At 40.8% G+C, this 21,889-nt stretch overlaps 1 protein-coding gene across 5 annotated transcripts in view; it reads right to left on the minus strand.

Annotated features, from left to right (window-relative positions):
• Positions 1-21,889, minus strand: part of fam184ab (family with sequence similarity 184 member Ab) — a 202,256-nt gene that overhangs the window by 108,265 nt on the left and 72,102 nt on the right. For all 5 annotated transcript variants that reach the window (XM_059981474.1, XM_059981471.1, XM_059981472.1 and 2 more), the window contains exons 2-3: positions 7,882-8,730; positions 2,003-2,138 (exon numbers count right to left, since the gene is read on the minus strand). In XM_059981474.1, coding sequence (XP_059837457.1) covers positions 2,003-2,138; positions 7,882-8,730 — 985 coding nt within the window. The remainder of the gene's footprint in view (positions 1-2,002; positions 2,139-7,881; positions 8,731-21,889) is intronic.

Genomic DNA, 21,889 nt, shown 5'->3' on the forward strand with positions numbered 1-21,889 from the left:
TTTTTTTACTCAGAGAGTGGTTGGTGCGTGGAATGCACTGCCTGAGTCAGTGGTAGAGGCAGATACACTAGTGAAATTTAAGAGACTACTAGATAGGTATATGGAGGAATTTAAGGTGGGGGTTATATGGGAGGCAGGGTTTAAGGGTCGGCACAACATTGTGAGCCAAAGGGCCTGTATTGTGCTGTATTGTTCTAAGTTCTATGATTAACAAGTTTGCAGATGATATCAAAATTGCCTCTATAATGGACACGGAGGTTGTGCAACATTACAACAGGATCTTGATCAACTTGGAAAATGGGAAAGGGAATGGCAGATGGAATTTAACATAGACAATTATAAAGTAATTCAGTTTGAGAAATTAAAAGCAGAACAGACCAATATGTTGAATGGCAGGGCCTTGCGGAGTATTGTTAAACAGATGGACATTAAGATATAAATACATAGTTCTCAGAAAATGGGAATGCAGGTTGATAGGCTGATGTGAAGGTGTATGGCATGCTTGACTTCATCAGCAAAAGAAATGAGTATGAGTTGCGATGTCATATTAGATTAGATTAGATTAGATTTAGATTAGATTCAACTTCATTGTCATTGTGCTGAGTACAGACACAAAGCCAATGAAGTGCAGTTAGCATCTAACCAGAAATGCAAAGGATAATGTTATCTACAAAATAACCGCGAATAAAAAGTAAGTGTTGCAGCATACAAATATAAAAGTACTGGGACAGTACAATATGGGTGCAATACTGCTTAGTGTTGTGATGCAGAAGTTCTGCAGGGTCACAGCCTCAGGGAAGAAACTCCTCCTGTGCCTGCTGGTGCGGGAGCGGAGGCTCCTGTAGCACCTAACGGATGGGAGGAGAGTAAAAAGTCCATGGTTAGGGTGAGATGCATCCTTGATAATGCTTTTTGCCCTGCCCAGGCAGCATTTATGGTAGATGTTCTCAATGGCGGGCAATTGGGTGCCGGTAATCCGCTGGGCAGTTTTCACCACACGCTGGAGTGCTTTGCATTCCGATACAGGACAATTGCCGTACCACACTGAGATGCAGTTGGTGAGTATGCTCTCAAAGGTACAGCAGTAAAAGTCCATCAGTATCCTGGGACAGAGGTGAGCTTTCTTGATGCTCTGCAGGAAATAAAGGCACTACTGAGCCTTTTTGATCAGGATGGAAGAGTTCAGGGACCAGGTGAGATCTTCAGAAATGTGGACACCAAGGAATTTGAAGCTTGATACACGCTCTGTTGATGTAGATGGAGACGTGAGTGTGGCTCCACAATTATACAAAATGTTGGTCAGGCCAACTTCACTACTCTGTGCATTTCCAGTCAGCCCACTATAAGAAGGATAAGATTAAGATGGAGAGCACAGAAAAGATTCACAAGGCTGTTACCTGGACTGGGGAGTTTGAGTGATCTGGATTGGACAGATTAGGTCTGGTTTCCCTAGAGTGAAGGAGGTTAAGAGAGAACATGATTGTGGTATACAAAATTATGAGGACAATAGATAGGGTATAATGCAGGTGAATTAAACTAGATAATATTGACTTAGGGTAAGAAGTAAGAGAAGTAGAGGGGATTTGAATGTGTCCTTTTTCACCCAGATCGGGATGAATATCTGAAGTACCTGAGAGTGGTGGAAGCAGAGTCAGTAACAGCATTTAACAGATGTCTAGAAGAGCACTTCAAATGACTAGCCATTTAAGGATATGGGCTACCGGCTAGAAAATGGGATTAATACATATGGATGCCCAATGGCTAGGCTAGACATGATGGGACAAGTAGCTAATTTCACTGATGCTAATGGCATTAGAGATATGAAACAATAGTTGAGAAAATTTTCTCTCATAAAACTCCCGAGTTCAGCATTAGTAATTTTTCTTAATATTAAATAACGTGTTATTCCATTACTTCTCTTTTAAATTGTATCATTCAAGCTGATTTATCCACCATTTTGTTGTTTTTGAAATAAATGGGGTTAAACTAAAGAGCGACCTACTTGATTTAAGTAGCAATTCTGCAGATTGCTGTTGAATACGATCGTTACAAGCAACGAGTTCATTTTCTAACTGCTTTTGTTTTATAAGAGTATCATTAGCATTCTGTTGGTCGTCTTTCAGTTGTTCCTGAAGCATCTGAAAGAATACATGCCACTTTTATTAAAGAAATCAATTGTTACAACTGAGCTGTGTTCAGGACTAAATATACCAAAAAAGTCAAAGCAAAGCAGGTTTCTCGATTTTAAAAGGTATATTTTGAAATATTTTAATTTTTATCAATTTCATGTCAGGCAATGACAAACACATGCAATTCCCATTCTCATTGAACATAACCTCAGCATTTTTGAAGTGAAGACTTGAGACAATAGCTCTCTGCTTCAAACTGCCAAATATTTCAATATACAGTGGATTCCAGTTAATTAGGCACTTGTTTATTTGGGATAAATCTGAAAGAACAAAAACTAAGTTGTTAAAATACCTGGCATTCCCTTTGTTTATTTTGGACACAATGTCACTTATTTGGGGAAGAAGACTGTTGCTGAACAGTTTCTAACTAGTGTCAATCACGTGCACATGTGTGACCATCATACTGTTGGTCCTCCTTAACCACGAGGGATTGGTTCCGGGACCCCTCGCGAATACCAAAAAGCATGGATGCTCAAGTCCCTTATTTAACCTGTTCCAGTGCGGTGGACTTTAGGACCCAGCAGAACCCCGGACCTTACGTAACCAGTCTCAGAGCGGTAGTCTTTAGGACCCAGTGGAGCTCTGAATCTGCAGTGTTTCTGTTCACAAAAATAATCACGATCACGATTGAAAATAAAGTGGAAATAGTAAAGCGATCAGAAAGAGGTGAAATACCATCGGCCATTGGAAAAGCGTTAGGCTACAGTCGGTCAACGATCGGAACAATATTAAAGGATAAAGTGAGAAAGGCCCTGCCCCGATGAAAGCTGCAATTATTACTAAGCAACGCAGTGGTTTAATTATTGAAATACGTACATTTCTTAAGTGTTTTATATGCATAGAAAGGTAAAATATATACAATTTTCTAAGACAAACGTCTGACTAACTGATGCTAAATAATACTGGATGTAGCTGTTCCGACTTACTTAGTAAGAGAACTTACTTTTTATCGATCCCGATCCACGATAATCTACGGACATCCTCCCGTATACTTTAAATCATCTCTACATTACTTATAATACCCAATACAATGTAAATGCTCTGTAAATAGTTGTTATACTGCATTGTTTAGGGAATAATGACAAAAAAAGTCTGTACATGCTCGAAGAATGAGTGCTGGAAGAGCACTTCCAGGTATTCTCGATTCGCAGTTGGTTGAATTCGCGCAAGCAGAACTCGCGAATAAGGAGGGCTGACTGTACACTACACCATGATTAGTGGCATGGTGTCTAATGATTAGTTTTTGTGTCAGTTATGTATGTTTGTGTTCAAAAAGCAGTCTTGTATTGTCTTGTCCATACTTCACCAACCGCCGCCACTGGGCTATAAACATGCAGGAGCAGTGTGTGGTTAAGTGCCTTCCTCAAGGACACACACGCTGCCTTGGCTGAGACTCGAAATAATGACCTTCAGATCCAAAGCCTTAACCACTTGGCAATGATTTTTGTCACTGATAGTTGGTGAGAACTAAACAATAAGACAATTCAGAACTATTTTGCTCAACATGGTTTCAAGCATTCAGGCTTGGAAATGCCAGAGACAGCCTGGTGTGAAAATGAATTGTTCACTACTTGTACTACAAAAAGTTTGAAAGTATCAACAATCATTTTGAATATTACAATGAAAATGAAGATTTAGAGGATCTGGAAAAGGTGTCTAAACTGATTTTGTTTATTTACAGTCAATCAAAGGAACACAGCAAATAAATTCCTCTGTCGATAACTATTAGGAACTAATACTCAGTTTTATAGTACTGAAGAGGTATTGGCAGTGTTTTAATTTGTTCTGTATTTCATTTAAATACATACTGTAAATTGTTACTCATTTAAATGTAGCTCATCTTTTTTATACCTTTAACACATATAACAAATAACTTCAGCAACCTGACTTCAGCCAATTGTCTTTGTTGTGAATATTAAAGGTGGATTAAATCTAAAATGAAGTTCTGAACAATGAGTTTCTAAGAAGTGTGAACCACAGTCAATTAAAATTCTTTCAAATGTCTGTGGTGTGGGTGCAAAGTGGGAGTTGTGAAATTTATGCATAGCTCAAAGAAGTGTTTACATTGTAAATATGGAACTGTCCGTTGATCTTTAGAGCATCCCAAGGAAGCAGCCTAGAAGATGAGCACGCCTTGCAGCCCTGTGAATGAGCTGATTCTATACTGGTGTCGTCGACTGAAGCATCAAGGGAGAAAACAGAATATCGTGAACAACAGATCAGCTGTTGGAGGACTCGGTTCTTGGCAAATCGCTCTCTCTCTCTCTCTCTGAGGGAGAGTTTGCTGCTAATTCTTGAGTCAGGGAAGTGAAAAAAAGAGATGAAGCAGACTTTAACACCATAATTATCAAGTTGTTTTGTTTTGTCCCCCCTCTCACTGAGAGGAGTCTGTGTCATGTCGGATTGTCAGATGAAAAATTTGTTTTTGTTGTACTGCAGGTGATGCTCACTCTTGCCAGCTTTGCAATTGCTTGCTTGGTGGGTGGTTGCTGTTGATGTTTTTTGCTGAATTAAGTAGGGAAGGGTTGATGCTTTGCTGCTGTTTTTGCGTGGAATGAGAAGGGGGCTTTGGGATTCTAATGTTTTTACAGTCACTCATTCCTTGGGGTACTCTCCTGTTTTTCATGGATGACTGTGAGGAGCAAGAATTTCATATTGTCTCTTGTGTACATTGTTTGATATTAAATGGAATGATTGAGCTATCAAAATGTCATGTACAGCTGGGTCAGGAAGACCTTTTGCTCCAAAAGGGACACAGTATATTGCATGCTGTATCTCATTTTATTCAATAAAGACATTATGTCATGCCTACTGGTACTTCTCTCCAGTGATGAGAACATCCATGAAACTTTAACTAATTTGGGCAGCTGCTTAATTTGTCGAAAATGTACTGGTCCAATGTGTCCCAATTAACTGGAATCCACTGTATTGAGAAAAGTGTAGGTAAGCAGTTGCCTATGTGTATTTGATCATGTCACTGACTTTCAAAATCAAGCTGTATTGAGCTTCAGATAACCTGGTCTCATGGAATCAATTTGATACAGATGAACATATAGCCTCCACTCTTTTGGGCCTCTGTATTCATATATTGTCAATAGGTATGTGAGCCAGCGAGATTAGAAAGCTCATTACAGCTGAAAATAAAGAAACCCTGATATTTGGTCATTACTGTTTACTTACTTACTGCAACACAAAATGAACCATGTGGATCATCAAACCCTTGCCAGCTCCTTGCAGGGTAATTCTATCAGCCCCCACACCCCCTCTTTTATATTTCCTTCTACCCCTGCAACTTACTCTCTCACATGCCCTACAGTTCTTTGATTTTCTTCTACCATTTACCTGTTCTAAGAGACAATTTACAGCAGCCAATTAAGTTTTCAGGAAGTCTTTGAGATATGGAAAGGAAAGCAGAGCACTTGTTGGAAACCCGCATGGTCAAAGTCTGAATGTGTACAGTCGGCCCTCCTTATCCGTGGATTCCACATGCGCGAATTCAACCAACCGTGAATCATGAAAATATGGAAGTGCTCTTCCAGCACTTGTTGTTTGAGCACGTACAGACTTTTTTTTCTTGTCATTATTCCCTAAACAATGCAGTATAACAACCATTTTACATAGCGTTTACATTGTATTAGGTATTATGTAATCTAGAGATGATTTAAAGTATACGGGAGGATGTGCGTGGGTTACCGTGCATCAGGATCGAAAAAATTGGAAGTTCTCTTACTAAGTAAATTGGAACAGGTACATCCGGTATTATTTAGCATCAGTCAGTCAAATGTTCATCTTAGTATATAGAATATATTTTACCTTTCTATGCATATAAAACACTTAAGAAAGTATGTTTCAGCACCGGGCTTGGGAACAGAAGTTCTCAGGACTCAGGACAGATCGCTCCCTAGTGCACTCTCCACCGTGCTGGGTTGATATAGAGGATCAAAAACTCAAAACCTAATAATTAAACCACTGCGTTGCTTAGTAATAATTGTAGCTTTCATCGGGGCAGAGCCTTTCTCACTTTATTCGTTAAAATTGTTCCGATAGTTGACTGATGTAGCCTAACACTTTTACAATGACTGATGGTGTTCACCTCTTTCTGATTGCTTTATTATTTCTACTGTATTTTCAATCGTGATCATGATTATTTTCGTGAACAGAAACACTGCGCATTCAGAGCTCCGACGCCAGGTCCTAATGTCCACCGCACTGAGATAGGTTAAATAAGGTCTGGGTTTCCGCTGGGTCCTAAGGTGCACCCGATTGAGACAGGTTGAATAAGGGACTTGAGCATCCATGAATTTTGGTATCTGGAAGGGGTCCCGGAACCAATCCCCCATGGATAAGGAGGGCCAACTGTATACCACACATAGACAGCACAAAGACAGAAATAATCCCAAGTCTGCACAGCCACTAAGTAGCAGCATTAACTGCTACGTCTGCCAAGCAATGTAATAACTTAATGGATCAAGCTATTTATTTATTTATTGCAGGAGACTCAGAATGTTTTCTTAAAAGAACTAATGGGTCAGAACTATCTGCATTAAGCTGCTACCAGGTAATAATTTTCTGAGCAACATACACAAAATGCTAGAGGAATGCAGCAAGTCAGGCAGAATCTATGGAAATAAATCAGCAGGCAACGATTCGGGCCAAGACCCTTCTTTAAGAATATTCTGAATTTAGACGACTTGATAAAAGTCTCAGGTGAGTTGAGTGACAAATATCACCACATTGTCTCTGCACTTGATCACTATGTCCTGTCAGTAATCCAACCTCAAATGCCAATCAAGCTGACAATTAGAAAAAACGATCAGCCCTGATTGAATGGCGGAGCAGACTCGATGGGCCAGATGGCCTAATTCTGCTCCTATGTCTTATGGTTTTATGAACCCTGTGCCACAGAATCTGAGGATTTGTAATCCTATATCAACCAGGATACAGGATCAGTGTCTGCATTCATAAAATTGATAATTACCAAATGCAGGAAAAGAGGGAAAGAGTACTTCATTTGTTTTCTACTTATTTTATTTTTTTGTTTACATGTTTTTAAATGTTAAATTAGTGAATTGTTTTCCAAATGTAGATCACTTCTAAATACTTTGAAAATCTGTTAAAAGTGCCTCCAACATTTACAAAAGGCAAGTTTCTGCACCCAGCTTTGCCTCCTGACAAAAGGAGTCAGGGTATACTATGGCAGAGTTCAGTACACCACCAAATTGCAACTGAATCTTCACTAGGCTTTGCTGCTTAATTTCCAGAGACAGCAGGTTACACTGGCCCAGATAAGTGTAGGCAATGATCTGAATTCAGCTCAATCCATCCCAACTGAGACAAGTCGCAATGGAATCTTTTATTATGCCCTGAAAGCAACAGGCATAAGTGCAGATGCTACATAGTTAGACTTAGAAACAATTTCATTACCACAGTACAATGTACAGTCCAAACATAACTCACAACATTCACTCAGGAAAGTGACTTCGAAAAATTTGTATCAACAATAGTGATGGAACTTTTAGTTTTAGTACAAAAACTATTCATCAGTGGACAGAACAAACTGGCTTAATCTCGAACAAAGACCATTTCTGATGTAACATGCTCTAAGTTTGTTGTTTAATAAAATCTAGGTAGCGAATGACTCATATCTATCATTTTTGATCATTCTGTTTCTAACCACTTGTATGGTTCTTACTTGAATATGACTTTCTGCTTTGATTAATGCACCATGAAGCTGTTCACATTTGCTCCTCAGCTGATTGCCATCCTCCTGAGCAATTTGCAATTCCGTCTGAAGCTTGTCAAGTGCTGTTTTTAAAGCAGTTTCATGGCTATGAAACTCCATCTTTAACTGAGACTCCCTCTGTTTACATAGTGCACTTTCTGATGCCTGCTGAGATTTTCTTAAAGCTTCAATTTCATGTTCATAAAAAGTCTGAGTTTTGCTCAATTTAGCTTCAAATTCTTCCACTACATTTTGCTTTTCAAGTACAAGTTCTTCATTTTTGTTCTTCATAGAAACCAGTTCAGCTTTGAGCATTTGGTGCAATTTTTCCTGTTGCTTATCTGAAGTTTCCTGTTGACTTTGATGAGACTTTAAGAGATTCTGGATTTCTAGTCTGTGAGCTGCACGCAATTCTTCCAGAGTTTCTTGTTTATCCAGATCAAATTGAGATTCTAACCGCATAAACTGTTGCAGTTTATCTTCAAAATTATCCTTAATTTCTTGAATATTTCTAGACATAATCATAACACCTTGCATTTGATGAGTTTCTAAAACAAGGCGTGCATCTTCAACCTGTTGTTTATAGGCCTCGAATTCTGCAAGTGCTTGTTGTTTCATCCGCTCATGTTGTTCCAGAGATTCTTCCAAAGACTGGATTTTCTTCCGTAGTTCTACTTCCTCATTGATCTTACTTTTGTAGTGAAGAATTTTCTCCTTTGTTTCATCAAAGATTTGTTGTACTTCCTCCTCATGGGCCTCCTTGAGTGCCTGGATAGCAGCCTCGTGTTCATCATTTTTAGTATTTAAAGCATATATCACCTACAAAAAAAAACATTTATTATTTGATCATAAAGATAGTATCCAATGCAATATCTTTCTTACAAGAATAACATAATTCTTAGCAACACACAAAATGCTGGAAGAACTCAGCAGATCACACAGCATCTCTAATTCTTGAATGCCCTTATTGTATCTTAAAGATTTCCTCCTTGGTTCCCCCTAGCCTTTCACCATAGCTGTGCTTCAAAGAGCCATGAATAAGCTCATAAAATTCTTTGGACTCATTTTGCCTCTTAAAAGCTCACATCATCCATGATAATGAACATTCTATATTGTGGGCACCTGACCAATAAAAATAACCATGCACTAGCCAATGCATTGCATTGCCATTAAATTCATACACACTTTCTCTAATGCACTTTACAAAGGAAATATGCTTTCATCAGCTAGGCTGCTTAAGATGTAGCCTATCAAACCATACTTACGTTATATTAAAACTGGATTGCAGTTCACTGATGGCAAACCACCACCACCTTCTCAGGGTGGAGAATCAATTTTCAAATTTACCATCCTGGGAATGAATTTAAACAAAAATCAGCAAGCCCTGGAAAGATTACAAAGAATCACCCTACGACTCCTCAAATTCACAGCAGGTGCAGCAAATGAACTCTGGAAAAACAAATGAATCCACAACCTCTGTTGGCAACTCTTGAAACCCTAGGATATGGAATAATACATCCAGAGGATATGTTGTTATTTCACTATCTAATCATCAATGCCATTTCTGTACTACTACTAATTTATTTTTCCCTCCTGCTCAGTTGACATTATTTTCCCATTTCCAGAATATGCAGTATTTTTGTCAATACCATTGACTGAATGGATATTTTGTTATTATTTTCCTTATTTCCCATTAAATTTGTTTCTTTTGTTTCCCTCAAATCAAAGTAAATCTTAATTTCTGTTCAGTAATTATACATAGTACTTTGACTGATTCACTGATTGCTGAGAACATTGATTCCCAAACACTGCTGGAGGCTGGTTGCCCTTTGCCGTATAGCACCTGTTAAATATTTATTTTATTTTCCTTCATGGGTGAGGAGCTATCCTAATTAGTCAAGATGACTGCTCACCTGCACCTACAGTGGTGTTTCCATGGTGCTTCATATCATATATGTTATAATGTTATAATGTTAACTATAACACAAGAATCCTAAACTAGCCATATTTGGAAATATGCCAGTATTTCTATATAGACAAGGAAATTTGATGACACTCTTTTGATGTTGAACTCAAGAAGACAAACAGAGAAGTGCAGGTTCCTGCAATAATCTAGCAGGTACACTGGAAATTTTGCCTGAAGTTTAGATCTGTTACAGGGTCAGCAATTCCATTCATTTCAATGGAGAAGAATAGCTGTGAGAGAGAGGCAAGCTTCAAGGTTTTCTTTATACTTAAAAAAAAATATGGGGTACATTTTTATCATTTATCAAGGTCTGTGAACATCACAGCAATCACTTATTCGGCATCTAATTATGTTTGTGGATGTGGTCAGAAGAGCACACATAAAGCAGAAAAACAAAGCAAGTCTTTGTTGTGACCTTTACACATAAAATTTGACCAAAGTTTATATCACAGCATGCTGTGAGGAACTGAAATGTACTTTTAAAAATAGACTGTGAGATGAAATACAAAGGGAGTCATTAATGCCAAGAGAGTGAACTTTACAATAATCCAAGAAGTAACTAGTGTAATCAGTCTGCTGGTGACAAGTATTCTTTTAAAACTAACCACAAAGAAGTGTCAATTATGGTTACATCAGTTCTGGATTAATTACAAAAGCCTGAAAATATCAGAGCCAAAATCAACATACCACTGAGTATTAATTTTTATCCTGGTTGAATCGCTTTAGGTTGAATTGGGGTCCATGTCCACAGGACACTCAAAGCTGCTGCGCAGGTTGACAGTGTTGTTAAGAAGGTATATGGTGTGTGGGCCTTCATCAACCGTGGCACTGAGCTCAAGAGCTGTCAGGTAACTTTACAGGTACATAAGACCAGAGTTAGACCCCACCCAGAGAACTGAGTTCAGTTCTGTTCATCTCAGTACAGGAAGGATGTGGACACTATAGTGAGAGGGCAGAGGAGCTTTACAAGGATGTTGCCTGGATTGGGGAGCATACCTTATGAGAATAGGTTGAGTGAACTTGGCCTTTTTTCCTTGCAACAACGGAGGATGAGAGGTGACCTGATAGAGCTGTATAAGATGACGAGAAGCTTTGATTGTGTGGATAGCCAGAGGCTTTTTCCCAGAGCTGAAATGGCTAACACAAAGGGGCATAATTTAAAGTGCTCAGAAATAGGTACAAGGGGGATGTCAGAGGTAAGTTTTTCACACAGAGAGTGCTGGGTGCGTGGAATGCACTACCAGCAAAGATGGTAGATGCAGATACAATAGGGTCTTTTAAGAGACTCTTAGATTGGTACATGGAGGTTAGAAAAATAGAGGGCTATGCGTTAGGGAAATTCTAGGCAATTTTTAGGGTAGATTACATGGTCACACAACATTGTTAGCTGAAGAACATGTAATGTGCTGTAGATGTGCTAATGTGCTATGTTTCTATGTTTTTAATTCAGAAAGAGAAGCAAGGGTCACCTATCCACAGGCCAGTTCTCAAAGCATTTCCATGGACCTTAAGGCCATGAACTGTACAAAGCCTCTGCAGCTATTTTGAAGATTGCTTTGTTAACCACATCAGTGCAAAGAGGTAACTGGGAAAAAGAAGGTTACCTCCAATTCATATTGGGCTTATCCTTCCTTTAGTGTGTTATTCTTTGACCAGCCCAACTACTTTCCCCTTACACCTTCATTTTGTGCAACACACAGAAAATCCTAGAAAAATGCAAGTCATGCAACATCTGTGGAGGGGATTAAACATTTGATGTTTCAGGCTAAAACCTTTGAACACAACTAATTTTTGTCATGACACAAGGAAATCTGCAGATGTTGGAAATTCAAGCAACACACACAAAATGCTGGTGGAACACAGCAGGCCAGGCAGCATCTATAGGGAGAAGCGCTGTCGACGTTTTGGGCCGAGACCCTTCGTCAGGATTAACTGAAAGGAAAGATAGTAAGAGATTTGAAAGTAGGAGGGGAGGGGGAAATGCAAAATGATAGAAGACCAGAGGGGGTGGGGTGAAGCTGAGAGCCAGAAAGGTCATTGGCAAAAGGGATACAGAACTGGAGAAGGGAAAGGATCATAGGACGGGAGGGAGGCCTTGGGAGAAAGAAAGGTGGAGGGGAGCACCAAAGGGAAATGGAGAACAGGCAGAGTGATGGGCAGAGAGAGAGAGAGAGAGAAAAACAAACAACTAAATATAGGGGTGGAGGGGCATTAATGGAAGTTAGAGAAGTCAATGTTCATGCCATCAGTTTGGAGGCTACCCAGCTGGTATATAAGGTGTTGTTCCTCCAACCTGAGTGTGGCTTCATCTTGACAGTAGAGGAGGCCATGGATAGACATATCAGAATGGGAATGGGACGTGGAGCCACTGGGAGATCCTGCTTTCTCTGGCGGACAGAGCATAGGTGTTCAGCGAAACGGTCTCCCAGTCTGCGTTGGGTCTCACCAATATATAAAAGGCCACACCGGGAGCACCGAACGCAGTATACCACACCAGCCAACTCACAGATGAAGTGTCGCCTCATCTGGAAGGACTGTCTGGGGCCCTGAATGGTGGTGAGGGAGGAAGTGTAAGGGCAAGTGTAGCACTTGGTCCGCAAGGAAAAGTGCCAGGAGGGAGATTGGTGGGAAGGAATGGGGGGTGCAGGGGATGAATGGACAAGGGAGTTGCGTAGGGAGCAATCCCTGCGGAAAGCAGAAAGAGGGGGAAGGGAAAGATATGCTTGGTAGTGGAATCCCGTTGGAGGTGTCGGAAGTTATGGAGAATTATACGTTGGATCCAGAGGCTGGTGGGGTGGTAGGTGAGGACAAGGGGGACCCTATCCCGAGTGGGGTGGTGGGCGGATGGGGTGAGGGCAGATGTATGGGAAATGGGAGAGATGCATTTGAGAGCAGAGTTGATGGTGGAAGAAGGGAAACCCCTTTGTTTAAAAAAGGAAGACATCTCCTTCATCCTGGAATGAAAAGCCTCATCCTGAGAGCAGGTGCGACAGAGACAGAGGAATTGTGAGAAGGGGATAGCATTTTTGCAAGAGACAGGGTGGGAAGAGGAATAGTCCAGGTAGCTGTGAGGGTCTGTAGGCTTATAGTAGATATCAGTTGATAGGCTGTCTCCAGAGATGGAGACAGAAAGATCAAGAAAGGGGAGGGAGGTGTCAGAAATAGACCAAGTAAATTTGAGGGCAGGGTGAAAGTTGGAGGAAAATTAATGAAGTCAATGAGCTCAGCATGCGTGCAGTAGGCAGCCCCAATGCAGTCGTCGATGTAGCAAAGGAAAAGAGGGGGACGGATACCCATATGGGCTTGGAACATGGACTGTTCCACAAAGCCAACAAAAAGGCAGGCATAACTGGGGCCCATGCGGGTGCCCATGGCTACACCCTTGGTTTGGAGGAAGTGGGAGGAGCCAAAGGAGAAATTATTGAGAGTAAGAACTAATTCCGCTATCGGAGGAGAGTGGTGGTAGAGGGGAATTGGTTAGGTCTGGAATCCAAAAAGAAGTGGAGAGCTTTGAGACCTTCCTGGTGGGGGATGGAGGTATATAGGGACTGGACATCCATGGTGAAAATAATGCGGTGGGGGCCAGGGAACTTAAAATCATTGAAAAAATTCAAAGTGTGAGAAGTGTCATGAACATAGGTGGGAATGGATTGAACAAGGGGGGATAAAACAGTGTCAAGGTATGCAAAAATGAGTTCGGTAGGGCAGGAACAAGCTGAGACAATGGGTCTACCTGGACAGGCAGGTTTGTGGATCTTGGGTAGGAAGTAGAAATGGGAAGTGCGGGTGTGGGAACTATGAGGTCGGTGGCAGTGGATGGGAGATCCCCAAAGCTGATAAGATTGGTGATGGTATAGGAGACAGTGGCCTGGTGCTCCTTAGTGGGGTCATGATCAAGGCGTAAATAAGAGGAGGTATCAGAGAGTTGTTGCTGTGCCTTGGCCAGGTAGAGGTCAGTCCGCCAGACTACAACAGCTCCCCCTTTATCAGTGGATTTTATAGTAAGGTTGGGATTGGCATGGAGGGAGCGGAGAGCAGAGTGTTCCGAAGGAGAGAGGTTGGAATTGGAACATGGTGTGGTGAAATCGAGACAGTTGATGTCCTGTCGGCAATTAGCAATAAAGAGATCCAGAGCAGGCAGAAGACCAGAGTGGGGTGTCCATGAAGAGGAGGAGGGTTGAAGATGGGAGAAGGGGTCATCGGTGGGGGTAGGAGAGTCCTTGCCAAAGAAGTAAGCTCAGAGACGGAGCCGGCGGAAGAAGAGTTTGGCATCATGGCGTACGCGGAACTCGCTGAGGTGTGGACAAAGGTGAAGCCCTTACTGAAGACAAAGCGCTCTGCCTCAGAAAGTTGAAGGTCAGAGGGAATGGTAAAGACCCGGCACGGATGAGAAATGGGATCAAGGAGGGAGGGAGGCTGGTGGTGTCGGTGGAGAGGGAAGGGTTGGGGTGAGAGGAAGATGCAGCCTCTGAGGGCCCAGGAGCTGACGATGGGATCTGAGGGAGAGGGTTTTTGTCATTTTTTTGGTCATATTTTGCTGTTCACCAATTAGTCTCTAAAGGCACATAGATTTCAGAGAGTATTCATTACCCCAGCAGCTGTCATTAACATGGTAAATTTCAAATACAAAGAGGGAGTCAGTGCTCAGACAAGTAGTTCTTTTCCCAAAGCTAAACTAACACACTGAGACCATTTGGAGCAAAAAAAAACTGGAACTGATTTTGCTCCAGATTTCCACATCTATAGTCTAGTGTCTCTAGAGGAAGCATTGCTTTTCAATTGCCAACAACAACTCTAGAAATCCAGTGAGGTAGGCATATTTTAAACCAGGAGGCTGAAGATCTGTAAAATGCTGTTGGAGAAACCCAGGTGAGATATATGTATACACACCGCAAACAATGTAAAGCTAAGTGATTTCCAGCATCTGCAGATTTTCTCTTTTTTCTGGTCAAGGCAAAAGATATTAAAATGATAAATGACCTTAGTCATGGTCATTGCTTTAAACTGAGCATCTCATTTTTTATACACTGTTGTACCTGCAGTTAATCATGCAACAGTGTATTGCACAGTCATGCAGGTGTCGGGATGACTTGCGGAACCAATAAATTAAATGATCAACAATGATCTGAAGTGGTCTAGCATCCTTGACATAAGTAGCACATGTGAGGTGTAGAAAGGCATGACAAACATTGCTGGCTTCGATCAGCCTATCTGTAGAGCCTCAAAATGTAGCCACATATGGGCTAATGAGTAAACCAATTCTTCAATAGATTTGACAATTGCCCTCCTGTTCATCACCTCCTCTGCACACCAGTCTAGGTGCAGAGGCACCCAATGCTCCTTCAGCAATTAAGCTTCCCCTCCTCCCTCCTCCAATTCAACATGTGGCTGAGTAATACAAGCTACCCCTGTCTACATCCCCTCCTTGTCCTGTAGCTACCATCCATACCTCCACATACCAAATGCTATTGCCCCAATCTTCACCTCCCCCAGCCTCCACCTTCCACCAGCACTCCAGTCATCATGGACTCACCTTCACAACTGAGCAGGTGAAAAGGGCTCTGGGGAAACTCAGACACGGCAAAGCATTGGGACCAAATGGTGTGAACCCTGAGGTCCTGAAGGAGTAGATTGAGCAGCTGTGTGGAGTCCTACAGCACATTTTCAGTCTAAGTCTCAGCCTGGAAAGGGTCCCAGCTGTATGGAAAACAACATGTATGGTCCCAGTATCCAAGAACGGCCAAGATGGTCATGAATGATTACTGTCCAGTGGCCTTACACACTGTGAAGCCTCTAGAGAGGCTGGTCCTGGTTCACCTGCTATCCCCTGCAAAGAGGCAAAGAGCGCATTGGAGTCGATGATGCTGACATCTATCTCCTGCACAGAGCCTACTCCAATTTGGATAAGCAAGGCAGCATTGTGAGGATCATGTTTTTTGATTTCTCAAGTGCCTTCAATAGCACGAAGCCCTCATTGTTGGAGGAGAAGCTCCATTCAATACAGGCTGGCACTTCCATTGTATCTGAATAATGGACTACCTGACTGGCAGACCACAGTTTGTGGGACTTCAAAGCTGTGTGTCAGGTATGACTATAAGCAGCATTGGGGCTCCACAGGGGTCTGTATTAGCTCCCTTCCTGTTTACCCTGTATATCTCGAGCTTTAGATGTAATACTGAGTCATCTGCAGAAATTCTCCGATGACTCAGCAATAGTTGGGAGGACAGGAGGATGCATACAAGGCCCTGGTGGAGGACTTTGTCAAATGGTGCAAACTGAATCATCTGCAGCTCAACATCAGTAAGACAAAGGAGATGGTGATGGACTTTTGGAAGATCAAGGTTGCACTGTTTCCTGTTACTATTGATGGTGAGGACAGGGATGTGGTAAGGACTTACAAGTACCTGGAAGACAGACTTGAGTGGAGCATCAACACATAGGATGAGTACAAGAAGGGCCAGTCTCCTCTACTTCCTGAGGAGACTGCAGTCCTTTAAAGTATGCAGACTTATCCTTCACGTTTTACTAGCCTGTTGTCACCAGTACAATCTTCTATGTGGTGGTGTGCTGGAGCAATGGCAGCAACACAGGTGATCCCAACAGGTTCAATAAACTCATTAGATAGTCTAGCTCTGTTATAGGAGTCAAATTGGACACACTGGAGACTGAGGCAGAACAAAGGACCCTACGGAAAATCTTGGCAATTCTGAACAATGTTTCACCCTCTGCATACCACCTTGGCTGAATAGAGGAGCACTTTTAGTAACAGACTAGGACAACTGTGCTGCTCTAAAGAGTGCTATATGAGGTCATTATTACCCTCGGGTGTTATGCTCTACAACAAGTCAACCTATAGCTGGGGAAGTGATGACCCCCTCTTGTTAGACAGTTTGAGGTAACTTATTTTTTATTCTTTCTTACTTCAATTCTAATATTTCTATACTTGCCTGTCTGTGCACTTGTAATGTTACTGTGACACTGTAATTTTCCTTGGGATCAATAAAATATCTATTTATATACAGTAGTTTATCTTTAATTTCCCATCAACGACAATTACAATGATGATACTGCTGCCAATAATCGTGAAATTAAGTAACAAAACAATAAAGTTGTCAATATTAATAGTGTTAAGGATATTGCATGAGAACCTCCTAAAGAAACAAACAGTTGCTGAAGGCATTGGTGCAGTTGAGTACTTAAACTTCAATGGAAATAAATTTTAGAAAGGCTTAAAATTAGACTTTTAGTAAAGCTTTGAAAAAAAAGAGTGGAAGACTTCCAAACTTCATACAATACACATTTGTCAAAATTATTTCCAAAAACTGTGAAATTCTGGGGTACTCCCTTAGTTACTTCTTCAGACCTTTATTGGCCATTATGCCATACAGTTATAAGTTTACAACTTTCCCTCAAGGGTGTCTTTGAGGAAAGATTACCTAATTATTCTCATTGGTAGTTGCCATGAATTCACAAAAGAATGTCAAATACCTAAGTGGGTAATGATATTCTGTTCACAATCGCACAAAAATAAGATATTGTGAATTCTCACTAATTGCACAATTTGTTTTACTGAAATAAATACAAACATCATACTAACAGATGTATTAATTGGCAGAAAAACAAATTTATCATATCTTTAAAATTGGAACAGAATTATATGTTTCCAAAATCATTTATTAATGCACTACACATATTTTAATCATACTTATTTGTAATATTTTGACAAATACATACAGGTACAACATTCCCAGACACTTTAAATAATAATACTCATACAGAAAAATAGTTTTAGCAAAGATATTTGAGAAATCTTTTTTCATAATATCTCATCATACAATGTAGCTATTCATAAATTATAAATTTTGCAACAATCAACATGCTAGTTCCAGCAAATTTGTCAGATTGCAATTTGTTAATTTTCTGGAATTCCCCCCCCCCCCCCCATGCTTTTGCAATATGTTTTATTTACTTTCAGTGGCTGCTGATAAGGAAATAATTCTGCTTTGAACAGTAACTATACAAACAAAACTTCAAGTGACATTGTATTTCTCTTCAAATTAGGTTGGTGTCTATCAAACACTATTTTATTTTATGTATAGAAATTGAGTTAAACATTTCACATATCTATTCTTTTCATTTACTGGCTCTCCAGCATTCACTACAGATTTGTAAAACTGATGCTGGCTAAACTTTAACCATGTGTTTGTTTTAAAATCTCTTCTCATATATAACAGTTAAAATGTCATAAATAAAACAACCAAACATTGTAACTTAAGAATATGAATACTGTTTGCCATTTAGCTCATAATAGTGAGCAGCCTACAGAAAGTAAGTCATCACCCTGACACAGTAGTATCAAGAAAACAACCTCTCCCTCAATGTTGCAAAAACAAAGGAGCTGATTGTGGACTACCGGAGGAGTGGAGACAGGCTAACCCCTATTGACATCACTGTATCTGGGACTGAGAGGGTGAACAGCTTTAAGTTCCTCGGCAAAAACAACACTGAAGATCTCACATGGTCTGTACATATTGGCTGTCTGGTGAAAAAGGCACAACGGCACCTTTCACCTCAGATGGTTGAAGAAGTTTGGTATGGGCCTCCAAATCCTAAGAACATCCTACAGGGCACAATTGAGAGCAGCCTGACTGGCTGAATCACTGCCTGGTATGGGAACTGTACTTCCCTCAGTTACAGGACTCTACAGAGAGTGCTGCAGACAGCCCAACAGATCTGTAAGTGTTAACTTCCCACTATTCAGGACATTTACAATGACAGGTGTGTAATAAGGGCCTGAAGGGTCATTGGGGACCCAAGATACCTCAACCACAAACTGTTCCAGCTGCAACCATCTGGGAAATAGTACTGCAGCATAAAAGCCAGTATTAAAAATAGTACTGCAGCCGGGACAGCTTCTTCCACCAGGCCATCAGACTGATAAATTCATGCTGACACAATTGTATTTCTATGTTATATTGACTGTCCTGTTGTACATACTAGTTATTATAAATTACTATAAATTGCACACTGAGGCAGAGATGTAACAAAGATTTTTACTCCTCATATACTGTATATGAAGGACATAAGTAAAAGCCAATTCAATTCAAGGTCATGTTCCCCAAATGTTCGTGGCTGGCAGCTACAAAGGACCATGCCACTGTATTGACTAATGGTGATCTGTTTGTACTTTTGGTGGTGTAATGGTATCAGCAGCCAACTTTGAGGTGAGTGTTCCCAGGGTTTCAATCCAGCTGCCTCCTTGCACGCTTTCCCTCCGTGGGCTGAGGTTTGAGTTAGCAACTCAGATTCGTTAAAAAAACAGCCAAAATGCTAAAGAAACAGCAAGATTGCTGCCCAATGAGACACACGGCGTAGAGAGGAATAACAAATATAATTAGCTGGACATTCCTCGTCTCCCTACCAGATGTAGTTTACCAAGACAGGTTCTTCAGAGGCCGATCAAATTAGAGTTATCATACACACAAGCAAATACATATTCTGTAATTCTTTAACTTTTGGCAAGCTTCAAGAATTTTTTTTAATTACTGAATGAGTGAACCGCCTAAAGTAAGGTGAGAAATGAATTTTGCTTTTTCTCAAACCATTTTCAAGACAGGAGTTTTCAAATGCTATTTGAACATATACGAATTGGAGAGTGTGCACTTTTATGTCAAAAACTAGCATCTCTTAGCTTCACTCCTCCCCCTCCTGTCTTCTCCTATCATTTTGGATTTCCCCCCTCCTCCTCCTACTTTCAAATTTCTTACTATCTTTTCTTTCAGTTAGTCCTGAGGAAGGGTCTCGGCCCGAAACGTCGACTGTACTTCTTCCTATAGATGCTACCTGGCCTGCTGTATTCCACCAGCGTTTAGTGTGTGTTGTTTTAAATGTTTTTTAAAGTTCTCTATTATCAAGATGTTGACCAATGCATCTTTACTGTTTTTTAACTCAGTCTCCACCTTAGGTTTTGAATAAAACATTAATTATTTTGTTTATGAAATTTTGAGAATAACTTTTACTTCAAAGAGTGGCAAGATAATCGATCAGCGAAGTAGTCACCCTGAAGTTGCAGGAGGTTAGCAGCTGGGTGACTGTCAGGAAAAATGGACATGTGAATAGGCAGTTAGTGCACAGCACTGTGTGGCCATTCCCCTCAAAAGTAAGTATATCGTTTTGGATATAGTTGTGGGGGATGACCTTCCAGGGAATGGCATGAAAACCAGGTTACCAACACTGAGCATGGGTCTGTGATGAAGAAGGGAAAAAGGGAGAAGAGGGCAGCTGTACTGATAGGGATTCTACAGTCAGGGGAACAGACAGGAGACTCTGTGGATGTGAATGGTATGTTGCCTCCCAGGTACCACGGTCAGGGACATCTCTGATTGTGTCCACAACATTTTGGAGAGGGGGAGAGCAGCCAGATTTCTTGGTACATATTGGTACCAATGACATAGGAAGGAAAAGCAAAGAGGTCCTGAAAAGATAATTGAAAAAACTAGGTAGAAAGCTGAGAAGCAGGACCTCCCAGATAGCAATTTCTGGATTGCTGCCTATGGACACACCAGTGAGACTAGAAACAGGATGATTTGGCAAATTAATGCATGGTTGAGAAACTGGTGCAGGGGGCAGGGCTTCAGGTTCTTGGATCATTGGAATCTCTTCTTGGGGAAGTATGACTTGTTTAAAAGCGATGGGTTGCACCTGAATCCAAGGAGAACCAATACTCCCGCAGGCAGGTTTGTTAGAGCTTTTGAGGAGAGTTTAAACTAATTTTGCAGGGGGATGGTAACTGAAGTGAAGGGACATAGGAAAAGATGGATGGTAAAAAGAAGCAAAGATAACATGCAGTTAAATTGTTAGGAAGGGTTGGCAGATGATAGGACATAACTATAGCCAGCACGGTGAGTATCAGTGCATTAGGGATGCAGAATCAAAACAGGTAGCAAATGCAGCTCTCAAAGTATTAAGTCTCAATGCACAGAGTTTAAGAAATAAGGTCTTGTCGTACTATTACAGACTGTCAGATATGATACTGTAAATCATGGCTGAAATATGGTTGTTGTTGGGAGTTGAGTGTCCAAGGTTACACGTTGTATCGGAGGGATAAGAAAGACAGCAGTCGGAGTGGCGTGGCTCTGCTGGTAAAAAAATGGCATCAAATCAGTACAAAGATGTGACATAGGATTGGAGGACGTTGAATCCTTGTGGATTGAGATAAGAAGCAACAAGAGTAAAAGGACATTGATGGCAGTTACATAAGGCCTCCCAACAGTAGCTGGGATGTGGCCACAGATTACAACAGGGAACAGAAAAGGCAAGTTAAAAGGGCAATGTCATGGGAGGTTTCAACATACATGTCGATTGGGAAAATCAGGTTGGAAATAAATCTCAAGAGTGAGTTTGTTCAATACCTATGAATTGACTTTTAAGAGCCTACAAGGGGATCAGCTATACTGAATTGGGTGTTATGTAATAAACCGGAGGATATTAGGGAACTTTAGGTGAAAGAACCCTTAGGAGACAGCGATCACAATATGAGTGAGTTCAACCTGAAATTTGATAGGAAAAAAGTGAAGTGTGATGTAGCATTATTTCAGTGGAGCAAGGGAAATTAAGTGGCATGAGAGAGGAGTTGGCCAAATTAAACTGGAAGGAGATGTGGCAGGGTTGACAACAGAGCGACAATGGCATGAGGTTATTGGAAAATGAGGAAGGTGCAGGATAGATATATTCCAAAAACAAAGAAATACTCAAATGGTAAAATAGTACAAGTGTGGCAGACAAAGGAAGTCAAAGGTAATATAAAAGCAAAAGAGAAGGCATACAACAAAGCAAAAATTAGTGAGAAGACAGAGGATTGGGATGGTTTTAAATCTTTACGGAGAGGAACTAAAAGGATCATTAGAAGGGAAATGATAAAATGTGAAAGCAAGCTAGCAAACATTATCAAAGAGGATAATAAAAGCATTTTCAAGTATGTAAAAAATAAAAGAGAGGTGAGAGTGCATACAG

Source organism: Hypanus sabinus, chromosome 10, assembly GCF_030144855.1.
Source record: "Hypanus sabinus isolate sHypSab1 chromosome 10, sHypSab1.hap1, whole genome shotgun sequence".
Taxonomy (NCBI): Eukaryota; Metazoa; Chordata; class Chondrichthyes; order Myliobatiformes; family Dasyatidae; genus Hypanus; species Hypanus sabinus.